At 32.3% G+C, this 16335-nt stretch overlaps 5 protein-coding genes across 5 annotated transcripts; 2 read left to right on the plus strand and 3 right to left on the minus strand.

Annotated features, from left to right (window-relative positions):
• Window positions 1-452: 452 nt before the first annotated feature.
• On the minus strand, window positions 453-1252 carry LOC123003968. The gene is made up of 4 exons (XM_044397055.1): window positions 1126-1252; window positions 982-1075; window positions 792-933; window positions 453-744 (listed from the first exon to the last, which is right to left on the minus strand). The coding sequence occupies exons 1-4, from the start codon at window positions 1189-1191 to the stop codon at window positions 597-599; spliced, it is 450 nt and encodes a 149-aa protein (XP_044252990.1). The 5' UTR covers window positions 1192-1252; the 3' UTR covers window positions 453-596.
• Window positions 1253-1324: 72 nt separating this feature from the next.
• Window positions 1325-2125, minus strand: LOC123003883 (geminin). Its single transcript, XM_044396922.1, has 4 exons — window positions 1937-2125; window positions 1779-1882; window positions 1483-1732; window positions 1325-1434 (listed from the first exon to the last, which is right to left on the minus strand). Exons 1-4 carry the CDS (start codon window positions 1973-1975, stop codon window positions 1372-1374), a joined length of 456 nt encoding a protein of 151 aa, XP_044252857.1. The 5' UTR covers window positions 1976-2125; the 3' UTR covers window positions 1325-1371.
• Window positions 2126-2724: 599 nt separating this feature from the next.
• LOC123003638 (probable ATP-dependent DNA helicase HFM1) lies at window positions 2725-12148 on the plus strand. The gene is made up of 19 exons (XM_044396530.1): window positions 2725-2844; window positions 3293-3408; window positions 3584-3709; window positions 3758-4038; window positions 4084-4383; window positions 4431-4862; window positions 7067-7292; window positions 7745-7887; window positions 7932-8116; window positions 8164-8261; window positions 8306-8750; window positions 8798-8898; window positions 9342-9493; window positions 9627-9800; window positions 9847-9891; window positions 9944-10156; window positions 10204-10248; window positions 10300-10529; window positions 10618-12148. The coding sequence occupies exons 1-19, from the start codon at window positions 2753-2755 to the stop codon at window positions 12146-12148; spliced, it is 4935 nt and encodes a 1644-aa protein (XP_044252465.1). The 5' UTR covers window positions 2725-2752.
• On the minus strand, window positions 4867-5292 carry LOC123003639 (pro-resilin-like). The gene is made up of 2 exons (XM_044396532.1): window positions 5189-5292; window positions 4867-5139 (listed from the first exon to the last, which is right to left on the minus strand). The coding sequence occupies exons 1-2, from the start codon at window positions 5267-5269 to the stop codon at window positions 4933-4935; spliced, it is 288 nt and encodes a 95-aa protein (XP_044252467.1). The 5' UTR covers window positions 5270-5292; the 3' UTR covers window positions 4867-4932.
• A 350-nt stretch (window positions 12149-12498) lies between the features above and the next one.
• LOC123003621 (GTP-binding protein 128up) lies at window positions 12499-14016 on the plus strand. Its single transcript, XM_044396501.1, has 5 exons — window positions 12499-12658; window positions 12712-13417; window positions 13470-13599; window positions 13649-13771; window positions 13820-14016. The coding sequence occupies exons 1-5, from the start codon at window positions 12617-12619 to the stop codon at window positions 13920-13922; spliced, it is 1104 nt and encodes a 367-aa protein (XP_044252436.1). The 5' UTR covers window positions 12499-12616; the 3' UTR covers window positions 13923-14016.
• Window positions 14017-16335: the final 2319 nt, after the last annotated feature.

The following is a 16335-nucleotide window of genomic DNA, read 5'->3' on the forward strand; positions in this document are numbered from 1 at the left end:
TTTTTTGAAAGCACCTGTCTTATAGGCAACCAATAATTTAAACAAATCAACAATTATTAAACTCCATTTTTTAAGAAAGAAGTGTTCAAGGATATAATACGCTTAAATTGGTTTAAACGTTATTAATCTAATCTAAACATTAAAATAACTTGCATTTTATTTGTGTCATTTTGATTAGAGTTTTAAATCTTTTCTTTTTTTTACTAACACTTAAAAAAACTTGTTTTTTTTTGTATGATGATGAAACAGCGTGTTCATATAATTACACTCATAATAATGATTAACAAAATTAATTTCTAAATGCATAGGCAACCAACTTTACTCAGATGCTACAAGGAGACATTGCCATTTGAATTAATAAAATTTGCTACTATGGAATTGGTTGTTTTTTTTTAAATAAACTACGATTATTGCTTTCTCTAATAATTCTCCTAGTCATAAAATTAAAAAAATCAAAGACAAAACACGTTTATTTAAAGAAAAAACACCTAGTGTTGAGGCAACCAATTATTCATATTCTATCAAAAAACTAAGACAGTACAAGGTATTTTCTTTAAGACGCCTGACACATAGGCAACCAATTATTCACATAATTACTAATTATGGTTTTCTCCGTTGATTATCCCCGATATGGTGAAATCGCCGATATAGCAGTAGCGTTTCAAGGTGGTAACTTCATCGGGGGTTGCTGTTCTAATGCTAACAGCAGTTAAGGTGTTGATCCCGGTCATGTAGCCAACGCACCTGTAAAAATTCATAACAACACAATTCAAACGATTTAAATTTAATACCGCAACATTTGACCGACAATTATCGGGCTTTCGTCAATGTCGTAGCACGTATAGTAGACGACTTGCAAAATGGGGCCCTTTTTGTCCCTCAGGAGGACGGTTTTTTGGCCAAATGCGCCTTCTTGCAACGAAAGTACTGAAGCTGAAAAATGAACGATTTTGCATTGATGTGAAATTTAATTGCAATTACCGATGACTTCAAAGTAACAAGGTTGTTTAAGCATTCTGTTCCACGTTAAGACACGTTCAACGGTTCCGGTGAAAAAATAAGAGAATGGAGAATTCTAAAAAAAATGATGAAACTTGTGTAAAATCGATTTACTGCAAAACTTACGCCTGGGGATTCGCCTCGTGACACGTTTTGTGTACTTTCGGTCACACTTGTGTTAAAAGAAGTCATTTTCAATTATCAAATAAAAATTATTATTTTCACTTCAAATGCAAAATTTGGTGATTTTTACTTTTTCAAAAAAAAATGACACTTGCCTGATTCCGCCTACTACGATAGGGTAGGTTTGTCAATAAAACTCGCATTATTAATATGAAAAGATTTATTAAACTTAAAAACTAGTGACAAATTCTAATTTGTTTCTTCAGTCGCTTCTTCTGCGACTTCAGTTGTCTCAGCATCGCTCAACATTTCCTGTGTGAAAATGAATTGAGAAAATGACCAAAATGGGGCAAAAACTACCTGCAGGACTTCGACTAGAAGCCTGGACTCGTCCAACATCTCCTTACAGATCTTGTTTTCCTCCTGGAGGGCCTCAACGGCCTGTCTCAGCCGCTCATTCTCCTCGAAACTCTCATTTAGGAGTTGGTCCCGCTTTTCTGCAAGTCTCTTCCAGTACTCAGGACTGGGCTCCTCCGAGGTCAAATCTTCAGCAGTGACTGTGCTCTCACCAGTTTGTACCCCCTTGTCTTCCAGATGTTTGTGTCGGAGACTAGAATTGCTCAAGTTAAAACGACACTTTTGGTGTTTTTACTTACATTGACTTGTCTTTTTCGGTGGGAATCCTCCCGGCCAGATTCTCCTTGTCGGTGGCTGTCTGTTGGAGCACTCTGAGGGTTTTTCGTGTGTTTTTAACGTTTTCCTGGGTATAAACAAAGTTGATATAACCTCACTTTAGTATTTTCGAAAAACTTACTTTCTGCTCTTGCGAGTCGATTTTAATTACGGTCTTCATGGTCCCAGGGTGTGGAAAATACAACTCAACTGGATTTTATAACGATTTTTTCACCATTTAGGAATTAAATCGTACAAATTGAAACACAATACACGTTTCGGCCGCGATCGGCGAACTCCGTTTGCCCAAGCGCAGGAATTTTGCCAAATGGGGGGAAATTCAAGCTAAAATTTATTAAATTAATTCTATTTAAACTTAAACACAATACTAGTTTTAAACTTTTTTAAATTTGTTTAATTAACTGGATCAAAGTGGATACTGTATCAACCTGTCAACAATAGAAAAAAAAAAGAAACGTCAAATGGTTTGAAATTTGTGTTTATTTATTTAAAAAATACAAATAGACGTTGTTTTATGTTTTGATGTGTTTTTGAAGTTACTTTTTTTAAATTGTTGAACTTTATTTAAATTATAATTTTTTTTATTTGTTTAATTAGGTGGATCAAAGTGGGTACTATATCAACCTGCCAACAATAGAAAAAAAAAGTTGTCAAGTTGTCATTTATTTATTGAAAAAAAAAATAAATTGGAGTTGTTTTACGTTTTTGGTGCGTTTTTTAGGTTGTTGTTTTCAAATTAGTAAACTTTTTCAATTATTATAAATTTTTTATTTGTTCAATGGGGTGGATCAAAGTGTGTACTGAATCAACCTGCCAACAATAGAAAAAAAAAAGAAGCGTCAAGTGGTGTGACTTTTGTGTTCATTTTATTGAAAAAAATCAACAAATTGAAGTTGTTTTACGTTTTTGATGTGTTTTTTAATTTGCTGGTGTTAAAATGTGTGCCCGAAATTCAACATTTGGAAATAATTTTGAGATTTTGAGAGAAAATCTCAGAGAATCTGGATCGAATTTTGACAACGGGAGGTGGTAAGTTTTTCGCATTTTTGCCAAAAATTGATAAAAATAATTACTTACATAACTAATTTTCATTAATTTACCCTTACTTTTGATTTAATTAAATTTAATCAGGCGTTTGTGACGTCATAAAACATAGGCGTAGACTAGAAATGGGTGTTTTTTACGTCATTAAAATTTAGGCGGCTGGTGTCATTTTATGTTCCGTCACCTGTCACTAGAAAGATTAGACATTTAATTTATTTCAATTTTGGCATTGTAATAAATAATACAAACATTAAATAACAAATAAATCATTAAAATTGTTTTGCTCTAAAGCACATCCAATTTAAGGATAATTTAAATAACGGTGTGGAATTTTTAATAATCAATTGTTTTGATAGTAAAAAAATACTGTAAGACCTTGAAATTAGGCTATATGTATAATAATTATAACTAATTAATAGTAAACAAGTTTTAGTCTTAATGATTTGAGGCCTGTTGAAGAAATACCTCACCCTTATCAAGAAATTTTTGCAGAATATCCTTGTTTTAATCCCATTCAATCAAAACTAATCGACGAAGTTTTGTACGCAGGTAATTTTATTTAACACTACATAAAAATATTTTTCTACGACCCTGACGGAAAGTGAGTTTTTCCACCCTAACTTGTCTTGTTGGGTCGTAGGAAAAATTATATGTATTACACTGGAGGAAAATGCTTTCCTCCCTTGTAATACAAATAACTATTACCACGGAAATATTATTATAGACCAATCAATAGTCGTCTCTGCCCCAACTGGTTCAGGAAAAACGGTAATTTTTGAACTAGCTATAGTTCGCCTTTTGATAGCTTGTGAGAGAACCAATTTCTCTGAAAAATTCAAAATTGTGTACAGTAGGTTTTGTTTATATTTTATTATTTTCTTTTAGAAAATTGTTGTAGTTTGCCCAATGAAAGCTCTCTGTGAGGAGCGCTTAGTAGATTGGAACAAAAAATTCTCAAATTTTGGCCTAAATCCGATTTCTGTAACCGGCGATAGTGAAAATATCGACTTCCAAAGTCTCCGAAACCACAATCTTATAATCACAACTCCGGAAAAATGGGATTGTCTCACACGCAAATGGCGAGAAAACCTCGATTTGGTCGAGATTGTTAAACTTTTCATGATTGACGAAGTTCATCTGCTCAATGAAGAGTGTCGAGGATCGACTCTCGAAACAATTGTATGACTTAATCCGCAAGAAATTTTAATTTGAGTTTGTTTCAAGGTTTGTCGGATGAAAACCATCGAAGAATCAGTTAAAATACAAAAAACAAGCGATTTAAACCATAAAATCCGCTTCATTGCTGTTTCTGCAACTATAGCCAATATCGAGGATATCGCAGAGTGGATTGGAACATCATCTAAATCGTTCAAATTTTCAGACGATTTTCGTCCAGTTAGGTTGAATAAAATCGTTATGGGGTATTCGGAACCCCCAAAATCGACTCCTTTCAAATTCGATTTGACTTTGAACTACAAATTGCACTCTTTGATGATGCAATATTCACACGGAAAACCGACACTTGTGTGTAAAATTACTAAATTTTAGATATTTAATGACTCCCTCTTTAGATTTTTTGCAGCACTAGGAAGATCGTCGAAATGACAGCTAGACACATTTTTCAACATTTGACAATCAGTCTAAAACCGGAGCAAAAGCAACGTCTAGTAGAAGAAGCATCGAAAATTTCTGATGGTAAAATCAAGGAAACCCTGATTCATGGTGTAGGGTACCATCATGCTGGAATGCTACCGGAAACAAGACGCGCAATTGAAAACTTATTTCGTAACAATGAACTTCCCGTTTTGGTCACTACTAGTACCCTAGCAATGGGTGTAAATCTTCCTGCCCATTTGGTTATAATTAAATCAACGAAATGTTACACTAATGGTGGTTTTCGGGATTATACCGAAACAGCCCTTTTGCAAATGATTGGTCGGGCTGGCCGGCCTCAGTATGATACTGAAGCTACAGCTCTTATCCTAACCTCAACAAAAGAGAAGGTAAAAATGAGAATTTATTGCAAAAGCGGTGTACAAAAATGATAAATAATCTTATACTACATTGTGTGGTTTAGCCATGTACAGGATGTCCATTTTGCGAAAATGTGATTCTAGGGACGTAGCCATTTTGGTCACTGACATACTCAACTGTCATCAGTCTCCCATCTGGGAGATATACATAGTACGAGCCTGTCACCCTCCCGGTTATGTCCCCGACTTCGTTTTGGCCAAAATACGTGTTTGTTGGAGGATTCTCCACTTTGTAGTTAAAGTCGTACTGAAAGATTTTGATAAGTTTGAGCTTGGTGCCAATTGGGGGGACTTACCGGGGCAGGGGCTTCGTCATATCCTTGTTGGGGGGCTGCAAAACACGATGCAACTAAACAAATAACAAGCAAAAATCTCATTTTTGTAATAGTCGAAAAACCAAAACTAGACTGAGTGAAATTAGAACTGGTGCGATTTTATATGAGACCCCCTTCAAGTCGTCGTCAAGGTTGTGCTCCTCTAGAGGATGAGGAATTTACATATAGGAAAGTGTGATGGAATCTTCACACAGTTTAAGCAAATTGTTTGTTCTCTTTTTAATTAAAAATCAAGAGTTTTGCAAATTGTTAGAACAATGGTTGCCAAAAATTTTGACTATATTGCTTTTATCTTTTTTTATGAATAACAATTTGTCACTTTTATGTGTTTCTCAATTCGATTGAGTCATTATCGTAGGAAGATTTGTCGATTTAGAATTCACATCGAATAAAAATCTGACTATATTACAAAACTCATTAAAATGAATATTAATAATTCGATGCAACCATCATTCACACAGATGAGTAAGCCAATTATATGCATATTAGAAGAATTTGTGAGCAGTAGCATTCTCACGAGTATGTAGGAAGAAATGACCATGTCAAAACACAATTAATGCAAAAGATAATTTGTGTCGTAATAATTGACATAATCATATTCTTTAAATAATTTAGAGCATTTTAACTTATCTCCTTTAGTTTCGCCGTAACGGCGTTTAAAAATTCAATTTTTTTGCGAGATATTGACTTGGCTTTAGCATCAATCGATAGATATTTGTACGACCTACCTGCTGGAAAGCGGGACCTTATGCCGCTGAGCCACCACCGCCGCCGACAGTGACAATGTTTTAATTCAATTCTTGCATTTTTACAACGTTTTTGTACTTTTTTAAGTCTCTTGAACCCTCAGGAATACAAATGATTCAATTTTGAAGTTTTTAATTTTTTCGATTTTTGTGGAAATTTTGGGCGATTTTTGGTATCCTAAGCGGTTTATTGCTAATAACTTCGGAATTATTGATGCTAGTCCTTTTTGTTTAGTATCGTTGGAAAGCAAATTTAATTTTTTATTTTACAAAAAAAGATAACTGTCCTACGTTAAACAGAAAATTGCTGATAAAATCAAAAATATTTTTTTGACTCCAATCGATTCCCCGGAACATTTTACGTATGTCTAGGTCAAAGTATTATATCATTTAGGTACAGTTTTGCTGCAATTTACAAAATAAAAAAAGTAAAAATCTGTTAATTTGTTACTTCTAGCCTTATTCTTGATTTTATTACTCAATAGCTCAAAAGCTATGCTTCGTAGAGTATTTTAACTTGTTGCATCGTGTTTAGCGCGTAATTTTACACCCAGAAAACTATATTTTAAGCGTTTTTGCGACAAAAAGTTGTTCGACCACTTTTAGGAAACAACCAACAAAAACTGTTGAAAATCGACTTTTTTTAACGCAACTATATAATCTTTTATACACATTTTTAAATATTTTACAACATTTTTTGCATTGTTCTAAGTCTCTTGAATCTGTAGAAGTGCATTTGGTTGAATTTTTAACTCTTTTATGTTTAGTTTTGATAGAAAGCACTTTTAATTTCCTATCTTATAAAAAAAAACAAAATTTTGGGATAAATAGTTATTTAGAAAATCGCTGGTAAAGACAAAAATAGCAAAATTATTAATTAAATAACTGCTAAACTATCACGAATTTTGCGATTTTCTTGGCACCAATGGACTCCCCTGAACATTTTACATAGGTTTAGTACAAAAATAAACCGTTTTCAATACAAAAAATCACTGTTTTGAATTAAATCTAATTATTATAATAAAGCGCTGAATAATTGTAATAAATGTTGCATTGTGTGTGCTCCCCGACCGTAACGCCGATTTTTTTTCAGGAAAAGTTCGAAAAAATGATCGGCGGTTTAGAACCCATCGAATCGAATTTGCATCGACATTTAATCGATCATTTGAACGCTGAGGTGGTTTTGCAAACCATCACAGGCCTTGAAATCGCATTGCGTTGGCTTTCTTCAACATTTCTCTACATTCGAGCGAAAAAAAATCCGCGACATTACGGCCTACCGAGCTCGGATCCGGCCTCAATAGACCGGAGACTTTTAGGTATACAGGGTGAATATAAAGTATGGAACCAAGTGGTTTTATTTTTAAGAAAATGATAATTAATATAAATTAAAGTTATATAAAAAATGTGATCGTATTATCAGAACGAAATTTTGTTTTATTTTTGAGTTCTGCGATTTTTTTTGTCAAAATTGAAATTTATGTGAAAAAATTTTTTTGAAAAAATTAAATATAAAGCAGATAGTTGTAATCCTTAAAGTATAGTTTTTATGAGAAAAATGATTTTATAGTTGCCGTTTAAAAAAAACAAAAGAAAATTTCGAAAAAATGTATTCTTGTTAAATGATCACATTTTTATAGTACTTTTGGTTCCAAACTTTTTATTTATTAAATTAAATTAAATAAAATTGTTATTTTATTTATTAAATTGTGTGTAATAGTTATAATTACCTGGTTAGGTGGGGGCCACAATTTCATGTTTTTTTTTCCAGAGATGTGTCAAATTGAGCTGAATAAATTAATTAACGCGGGAATGTTAACAATCGATCAAGACGTCCTCCTCAAGGCGACTCCAGTGGGGGCCGCAATGGCTAAATATTACCTCGCCTTCGAGACAATGAAACTGTTCACTCAGGTAAAGAAAATTCGGAAAATTCGCTTTTCATTTCGAGGATTTAGATCAATGGAGGGGAAATTTTGCAACAAATACTCAACTTGATTTCAAAGTGTTCGGAGTTTTCCGAAATGTATTTGCGAGTCAACGATAAAAAATGTCTGAATTTGTTGAACAAATGTCGCAATAGACAAACAATTCGGTTTCCACTTAACGGCAAAATTAAGACTTTGGACATGAAAATTAATTGGTAATTCACCCAACTGTGTTTACGTTTTGCTGAAAAATTTTTTTCAGTATTATTCAAGCAGTTCTGGGGTGTTTGGACATTTGTGACCATTCCATACTTTCAGAAACGTTGAAAATCATGCGAAATGGCGAACGAATTGTCAAATGTAACTAAAATTAGTTAAATTTACTCTTGTTGATGATATTTTAGGTTTGATTGAATATTTGGAAGTGAAGGAGAAATGCTTTCAAGCATTGCTTAGCACAATTATTTTAGCAAAATGCTTTCATGTAAAACTCTGGGAGAATTCGCCTTATGTTAGTAAACAGTTGCCTGGAATTGGGAACGTAATGTCGTCTCATTTGGTCAATGCTGGCAAAACTTCCTTTCAATTAATATCAGAATGCGATCCGAGAGAAATTGAATTAATAATTAATAAAAAACCGCCAACTGGTAATAAAATTTTAGAACAAATTCAGCATTTACCAAAATATGAAATGACACTACAAGTGCAAAGTAAAGCCCAAATCAAACTAACTGTTTCATTGATAAATGCACAACATTTAGAAACGAAATGTACAGTTAATCGCAATTCATTGATGTATCTTTTAATTGGTGACTCTTCTAATAATATTTTGCTCTATGAAAAATACAGGTAGGTGAAAAAAATTCTGAAAACAAATGTATAATTTTTATTGGTAGTCACTCCTATTTTATTGAAAATCCGGACGTTGTTAGATTTGTGGATTTCCAAGAAAAAAATTTTGAATTCATTGAAGCTCATTTTATCAGTGAGGATTGGGGTAATTTTCAAAAAGTATGGAACCAAACGTTTTTTACTCAAACTATTAATTTTTTTGATGAACGATAAAGTACTTTAGAGATGTGAGGTTTTATCAAGAATAAAATCTTTCAAAATTTTTTGTTTTGTTTTTGAGTTCTACAAAAAAAATATTTTTTTTAATTAGCAACCCACTATAAAACTATTTTTCTCATAAAGGTTATGATCTAAGGATTACAACTTTCTACTTCATATTTTTTACATAAATTGCAGCTTTGACCAAAAAAATCGCATAATTCAAAAACAAAACAAATTTCGTTCTCAAAAAACGATCTTATTTTTTATATTACGTTAATTTATATTAATTATTATTTTCTGAAGACAAATGATTTCAAAAAAACCGCTTGGTTCCAACTTTATATTCACCCTGTATTAATACCCATGTGAATTACCTGAATGTTTTAGTGGGTATTGATTGTACTGCAAAATATGAAACAGCACCAAAAGTCAAAAATCCTGAACCTAAAACATCGAAACGAAACGAAAATTCGACCTATATGCAAACATTTATGGATATGTATATGAAGTGTAAAAAAAAATTAACACCACCAACACCGGTAAGTGTGTTTTTTCTACGACTGCTCCAAAAAAAAACGAACTACACTTGAAAATCATTTATTTGACACAATTTTTCATGCAGTTGTAGAAAAAGTATAGTGTGCAACACGTGTGACGTTTGCGTATTTTTAGAACGAGATGAAACTTCATGAAAATAAAAAATCCAACAAGATTATTATTCATAGTGACATAACTTTTAACACTAAGAATGCAAAAAGTGAAGAAAAAATTGTCAACTCACTTTTTGACTCGTCAAAATCAAAGTATGACCTTTCACCGTCACGTGACACTAGTTTCAGTTATAACGTAAGTGTTTTATTAATTTTTTTGTCAATTTTGACATTTGTTTCAGGGTAACAAACCAGTGAGTGAATCAAAAGTCAACAATTCGTATGAGGTAAGTATTGATTCAGTTAATAAAACTAATACTGAAACTAATTAAATGACAGTGTGAAAATGACAAATCTATAGTGAGGAAGTTTCAAAACACACCTAGAAAAATGTCTTATAAAGAATTTTTTCGGAGTGATGAGACTCCAGCCAAAAAATTAAACATCGAAAACAAACTCAAAAATACCAGTGGTGAAAAAATTAAAAACTCAATTTTTATCTCTTCAAAATATGATATTTCACCGTCACGTGACGCTAGTTTCAGTTATAACGTAAGTGTTTTATTATTTTTATTATGTCAATTTGACATTAGCTTCAGGGTAACAAAGAAAAAGTCAACAATTCGTTTGTGACAAACTATGAGGCAAGTATTAATTCAATTAATAAAAAATTACTAAAACTAATAAAATATCAGTGTGACCAACCTATAGTGAGAAAGTTTCAATACACCCCTAGAAAGTTAACTCATCAGAAAGAATTTTCTTGGAGCGATGAACCTCCTGTAAAAAAATTAAACATGGAAGATAGGCCTAAAAGTGGTACTAAAATAACATGGAGGTCGCCTTTGACGTACTCCCCTCCAGTTAAGTTCTCGCCGAAAATCGGTTATAACCGGTTGAATGTGACCAATGGAGAGAATGAATGGTAATGATCAAAATTAAAAATCGTTATGTGGTTGCAATTTTGCAATATTAAGAAAACACCCTGTATGTTTTTGTATTATTTTTTTCAGTTTGTCGACCAGTCGTGCTTCATCTTCATCTCTGAATCAGTTGAATGATTTTCATAACGAAACAATATCGAACAAAAGTCAAAACAAGTCGAATTTTTTCAATTCTAGACCAAAATTAAGTTTGTCAAGAGGAAAAGTTGAATTTCCACTTACTGACAAAGCTTATGCTGATGAAAATAACAAACGAAATGATATTTTGGAAAAAGTTGGTGATATTGCGTCCATTTCGTTTTTGGAAAGTTTTGGACTTATATCACCAAGAGAACGACAAAATAAGTTGAGTGAAATTAAATCACCTAATGAATATTATCATCAACTTTTGTCACAATCTGATAGAAAAGTGAAGAGTGATAGTACAACAGGGAATGAGAGTTTTTATACAGCTGAAGAGAAAAGTCAAATTTTTGAAAAACCAAAATTGGTGAAAAGAGTTGCCAACCAAAATTGTTATTCTGAAGAGATTAATCGTGGTCCTAAATCAGATGTTGATTTTTCTTTGACACTTAATAATGTGCAGGATACACCAACTTCTAACAATTTGGAAAGGGAAAGAAAGAATTTTTCCCAATATGAGACTGAAACTGGGGGAAAAACAAAAAAGGGAAACGCATTTGAAAACCCATTTAACGATTCATTTGAATCACTTTTAATGGAACATGATTATGGATTGGTGGAAAGTGATATATCGAATAGTTTTGTTAAAGAAAGTTTTTTTGAAGTCAATGCGAGAGAGATGATAAATCCTTTTGAGTATCAAGAACCGACACAAAATTCCATAATGTTAAATCGAAGAAAACCTTCAGATTTCAGAGCTTTTAAGGAACATACAAACAACTCGAATCAGATTTGTCGAAGTCGATTTTTTCATACACCAAGAATACCACAAGATCAAAACCGCTCTTATTGCAATGATAGTTTTCTACAACCTGTATCATATAATCATTTTCAAAATTGTTCACAATTTTCAAGAATTGGTGATGATTTTTACCAAACGGAGTATCAAGAACGTCCAATGAATTCTTATGTTAGAAATCAATATTTTGATTTTGGTCAAGATCCTTACTTAAATATTTCAAAACCGAGTTTTTCTGACAGAAGGAATGTCTTTGATGTTCCTCAACCTTATCACAGGGGAAATATTGATAATTTTGATAGTTATGGCTACATTAGGAGAACTATGGATAAGGAATATGACCCATTTGACTACAGGAATAATCCTCAACACTACCAACCTGAACCAAGTTTTGATCTTTTTGAAACATCACAAAGAAGTTATCCTCGAAATAGTCAAGATTTTGATATTGATAGATCAAAAGTTTATTATGATAGTAGTCCTTTATCTTTATCTTATCTAGAAAGAGATACTAATATTAGTGCAAATTCGGAATTGCCCAACTCACAGATGTCAAGAGGACACTATTTTGAGTCTTATAATTCGTTTAACGACGAATATAGCAATAAGCAATATTTAATGCAAAAATTTTTAAATTCTGTAGGTTCTAATGAAAAAAGAGCAAACTTTTTTCCCTAAATAGCAAACTACTCTTAAGTTAATAAAGAATTTGTTACTGTGCAGAATAAAATGTTGTATCAACCAACTTCAAAAATGCAAGTTTAGTATTAATTTTTTCAGATAAAACATTAATAAGAATAAGTAAAACGCTTAAAGTTGGCAACAGTTGGTTTCTATAGTAACAAACGTTTCATATTATAGAGTGCAGTCTCACTGCAGCGTTGCCAATTTGTGCCCTCTTTAAACACTTATATTTTCAAAATCACGGTTGTAGAAAAATTATAAAAGCAAATCTGAGCTTCTAATAACGTTTTCTACCACCGTGTTAAAGCTTGTCCAACCTTTTCGAATCACCCTGTATAAAAAGAACTAGATTGAGATTCAAAATTGCCGCCTTTTTGTCTGTCAAAATTACAAGCAAGCAACGTGTTTTTTATTACCAAAAAAGTCAAAACCCGAGTTGGAAACGTTCAATAATAGAAAAAAATGAGCACAATTTTGGAAAAAATCGCCGCAATTGAGGCGGAAGTAAGTAGATTTGAAATAAATGGAGAACCCCGATTCCTAACCTCACTTTCCAGATGGCCCGGACTCAGAAAAACAAGGCAACTGCGGGCCATTTGGGCCTCCTCAAGGCCCGCTTGGCCAAACTGCGCCGTGAGCTGATCACCCCCAAAGGGGGCGGTGGCGGGACCGGCGAGGGCTTCGACGTGGCCAAAACCGGGGACGCTCGCGTGGGGTTCGTGGGGTTCCCCTCGGTGGGTAAATCAACACTGCTTAGTAATCTAGCGGGGGTTTACTCCGAAGTCGCCGCTTACGAGTTCACCACACTTACGACAGTCCCCGGCTGTATCAAGTACAAGGGGGCTAAAATCCAGCTGCTGGACTTGCCGGGGATCATCGAGGGGGCGAAGGACGGGAAGGGGCGAGGCCGGCAGGTGATAGCCGTGGCGCGGACCTGTTCGTTGATTTTTCTCTGTTTGGATGTCTTGAAGCCTTTGCACCATAAAAAATTGATCGAGCATGAGTTGGAGGGGTTTGGCTTGAGGCTGAATAAACAGCCCCCCAATATCTATTTCAAAAAGAAGGATAAAGGGGGGATTAATTTGAACTGTATGGTGCCCCAATCTGAGCTTGATTCAGACACAGTTAAGTCGATTTTGTCCGAATATAAAATACACAATGCTGATGTCACTCTCAAATATGACGCCACCAGTGATGATTTAATTGATGTCATTGAGGGGAACCGAATTTACGTCCCTTGTATTTATATACTCAACAAAATAGGTATTTTCGGGGATTACCCCGTTTTTGAGGTGTTTTAATGCAATAATTTTAGATCAAATTAGTATTGAGGAGCTGGATATTATCTACAAAATCCCTCATTGTGTCCCCATTTCGGCCCACCACAGATGGAACTTCGACGATTTGCTTGAGAAAATGTGGGAGTACCTCAAATTAGTTAGGATGTAATTTTTCTCCTCAGTTTTTCCTCAATTACTCAATCTTTCATTTTAGTTACACGAAACCCAAAGGTCAACTCCCGGATTACAATTCGCCGGTGGTTTTACACTCAGAGCACACCTCTATTCAAGACTTTTGCAATAAATTACATAGGAGTATCGCGAAAGAGTTTAAATAGTAAGTTTTTGGTTGTTTTGTTTGAAATTACAAAATGAAAATTTTCAGTGCCTTGGTTTGGGGGTCTTCAGTGAAGCATCAGCCGCAAAAAGTCGGATTGGATCATATTCTTTGTGACGAGGATGTTGTTCAAATCGTTAAGAAAGTTTGAATTTTCTCGAGTTTGAGGAAAGGAGAATGTTTGCAAGCAATTGTTACAGAAAGATACTTTGTATCTGTATTTTTAATAATCACGATTCAGCGATTGATTTGTGTTTTTATGAACCCGTCAAAAGAAATACGACACAAAAAAAATGTTCACGAAAAGTAAATTACAAAAAAAAATTATTTGACGTAAAGTGTGCACGTACGTAATGTTGGTTGCATAACATTTAGAAAGATATTTTGTATCTGAATTTTTAATAAACACGATTTTATGAAAACTTTACAAAATAAATACAATGTACAAAAATAATGTCGTTTACAAATTTATCAGATACTAAATCGTAATTTTTAAGTGACAGTAGAAAAAACTCAAATTATTGTTTTATTGGTTGCCTATTTATGAAATATAAAAAAGGAACATAAAAGGGCACTCTGTATGTTACTCGACATAAAGTTAAAAAGTAGAAAGTATCTAGAATCACAGCTGTAATTGATTTACTGTAAATATAAAAAAAAATATTGGTGATTCCCCCGTGAATGAGGTTAAGTCAAATCAAAAAATAGGGTTAAAAAAGTAACCCTGGAATTTGTCTTTTTTAAAGTTTTTCACAAAAACGTAATTTTTACATTAAGTTTTGCGTTATTCAATTAGCATCTGCCCTTAGGGCCAGTTTCATAATCGAATTAAAGGTATTTTAAAGTTAATGTTGGTTTAGAATGTGAAATTTTTTTCAAGGAGTCCGTGGAAATCACCACATTCTAAACAACATATAATTTATAACTTCTTTAAATACGATTATGGCCCTTAATGGGTACGTCCAGTAATGACAGATGAGGTCAAATGCTTGTCCCTAGATTATAGCGTCAAAATTCCCTAGAATTACATGAACATCATAAAAAAACACTTTTTCATTAAGGTTACGACATAAAAATGGTTTAACAAAAAACAACAAAAAATCAATAAAATAAACAATATAAGAATAAAATATTGTTTTGTGTATTAAGTCTTATTTTTCATTAGGAATAAAATACAAGAGAAACGAAAAATGATAATGCCGAGGTGCATATTAATTTTTTTTCTTAAATCGAATTTTTTGCAAAAAATATATAGGCAAAAACAACACGGAAAAGCTTATTTATTTGAGTAGTATAATAAGCTACTTTAGTGCCGATCTTAGTAAATAAATAATAATAAATAAAAAAATAATAATAAATTAAAACAAATTCAGTTATAACGTGAACAGATAATTAATTTTTATTTATATAAATTGTGTGATTTTATTAATTTTAAGAGTTTCACTGAAATATTAATTGAATATTAAAAAATCCCTAGATTAGTGGGAAATTTTAAAAACTCCTATTTTTCTCGATTTTGTTAAAAAATTACTAGAACTAGAGTAAAATTCTCTAATCTGGCACCACTAGAAACTTTTTTTTAAATATAGCTTTTTCGTTTTTTAACTGTCTTTAAATTTAATTTCTAATATATATTTTATAATTTATTTATTTTTTGAGTTTTTTAGTCTCTACAACTGCCTTTTGCAGTTCGATATATGTTTTTATGTAAATTGTGAGAATTCATTAATTTTAAAAGTTTGACTGAAATATTTATTGAAAATTAAAAAATCCCTAGATTATTGAAAAAATTTTTAAAAAACCTCTTTTTTCCCTTTTGTTAAAAAAATTTCTGGAACTACAGTAAAATTTTATAATCTGGCATCACTAGAGACATCTTGTGGAGAAATTTTAAAATAATTAGCAATACTAAAGTAAAATTAAAAAAAACTAAAAATAATGTAGTAATAATTAGAATTTTTTTTTTATACTATAAAGTTAACAAAGTAGTCTGTAAAAATAACTTTTTAAAATGCATATGTCAATATTATTCAAAATCGAGTGTAAAAAGTAAACGAATCAGATTGTAAAGTGTGCACATGTGTAACGTTAGTTGCATAACATTAATTTTTTATTTATTTAAAAAATTGTAATTTAACAATAAAAACACAGAAATTACACTCTATAACTAATGTAAAATAGCAGTTTTAAAAACTACAATTTTCAAATACAAAATTTTTTGTCTTTAAATAAAAGTTTACTCACAAAACAGTTTTATTTAGCAAATTTTACTAAATTTGTTTCATGTTTTACTTCAAACATATTTTCTGATGCACTTTGAATTTTTAATGTCAGTAGTTGGGTATCCAATTCCAGTGATTAAAACCGACCCAACCGAAATGATTAATGAATTTTCATTCAACCAAATCAGTTCTCTATTCTGTCTCTATTTTTCAATCGAGATAAACATTTCGGCATTTTTGTTGCACCAAATATTTAAAATTTAAGCCAAACTTTCCCCGAAAATGATGTGAAAAGTTTGGCAAATTTCAGTTTCCTATGAAACTATGAAACTTATTTGTTGC

Source organism: Tribolium madens, unplaced genomic scaffold (genome assembly GCF_015345945.1).
Source record: "Tribolium madens isolate multiple individuals breed KSU strain unplaced genomic scaffold, Tmad_KSU_1.1 Scaffold_1;HRSCAF=32;Tcas5.2_LG8, whole genome shotgun sequence".
Classification (NCBI taxonomy): domain Eukaryota; kingdom Metazoa; phylum Arthropoda; class Insecta; order Coleoptera; family Tenebrionidae; genus Tribolium; species Tribolium madens.

Coding starts and splice junctions, on each gene's coding strand:
- LOC123003883 (XM_044396922.1), bottom strand. CDS start 1,975: ATGAAGACCGTAATTAAAATCGACTCGCAAGAGCAGAAA. Junction 1,883..1,936: donor TCGACTCGCAAGAGCAGAAA/GTAAGTTTTTCG, acceptor GTTTATACCCAG/GAAAACGTTAAAAACACACG. Junction 1,733..1,778: donor ACCGAAAAAGACAAGTCAAT/GTAAGTAAAAAC, acceptor GAGCAATTCTAG/TCTCCGACACAAACATCTGG.
- LOC123003621 (XM_044396501.1), top strand. CDS start 12,617: ATGAGCACAATTTTGGAAAAAATCGCCGCAATTGAGGCGGAA. Junction 13,600..13,648: donor TACCTCAAATTAGTTAGGAT/GTAATTTTTCTC, acceptor CTTTCATTTTAG/TTACACGAAACCCAAAGGTC. Junction 13,772..13,819: donor ATCGCGAAAGAGTTTAAATA/GTAAGTTTTTGG, acceptor GAAAATTTTCAG/TGCCTTGGTTTGGGGGTCTT.
- LOC123003968 (XM_044397055.1), bottom strand. CDS start 1,191: ATGACTTCTTTTAACACAAGTGTGACCGAAAGTACACAAAACGTGTCA. Junction 934..981: donor TTGTTACTTTGAAGTCATCG/GTAATTGCAATT, acceptor TTCATTTTTCAG/CTTCAGTACTTTCGTTGCAA. Junction 745..791: donor ATTGTCGGTCAAATGTTGCG/GTATTAAATTTA, acceptor GAATTTTTACAG/GTGCGTTGGCTACATGACCG.
- LOC123003638 (XM_044396530.1), top strand. CDS start 2,753: ATGTGTGCCCGAAATTCAACATTTGGAAATAATTTTGAGATTTTGAGA. Junction 2,845..3,292: donor AATTTTGACAACGGGAGGTG/GTAAGTTTTTCG, acceptor AACAAGTTTTAG/TCTTAATGATTTGAGGCCTG. Junction 4,384..4,430: donor CACACGGAAAACCGACACTT/GTGTGTAAAATT, acceptor CTCCCTCTTTAG/ATTTTTTGCAGCACTAGGAA.
- LOC123003639 (XM_044396532.1), bottom strand. CDS start 5,269: ATGAGATTTTTGCTTGTTATTTGTTTAGTTGCATCGTGTTTTGCAGCC. Junction 5,140..5,188: donor ATGACGAAGCCCCTGCCCCG/GTAAGTCCCCCC, acceptor AAAATCTTTCAG/TACGACTTTAACTACAAAGT.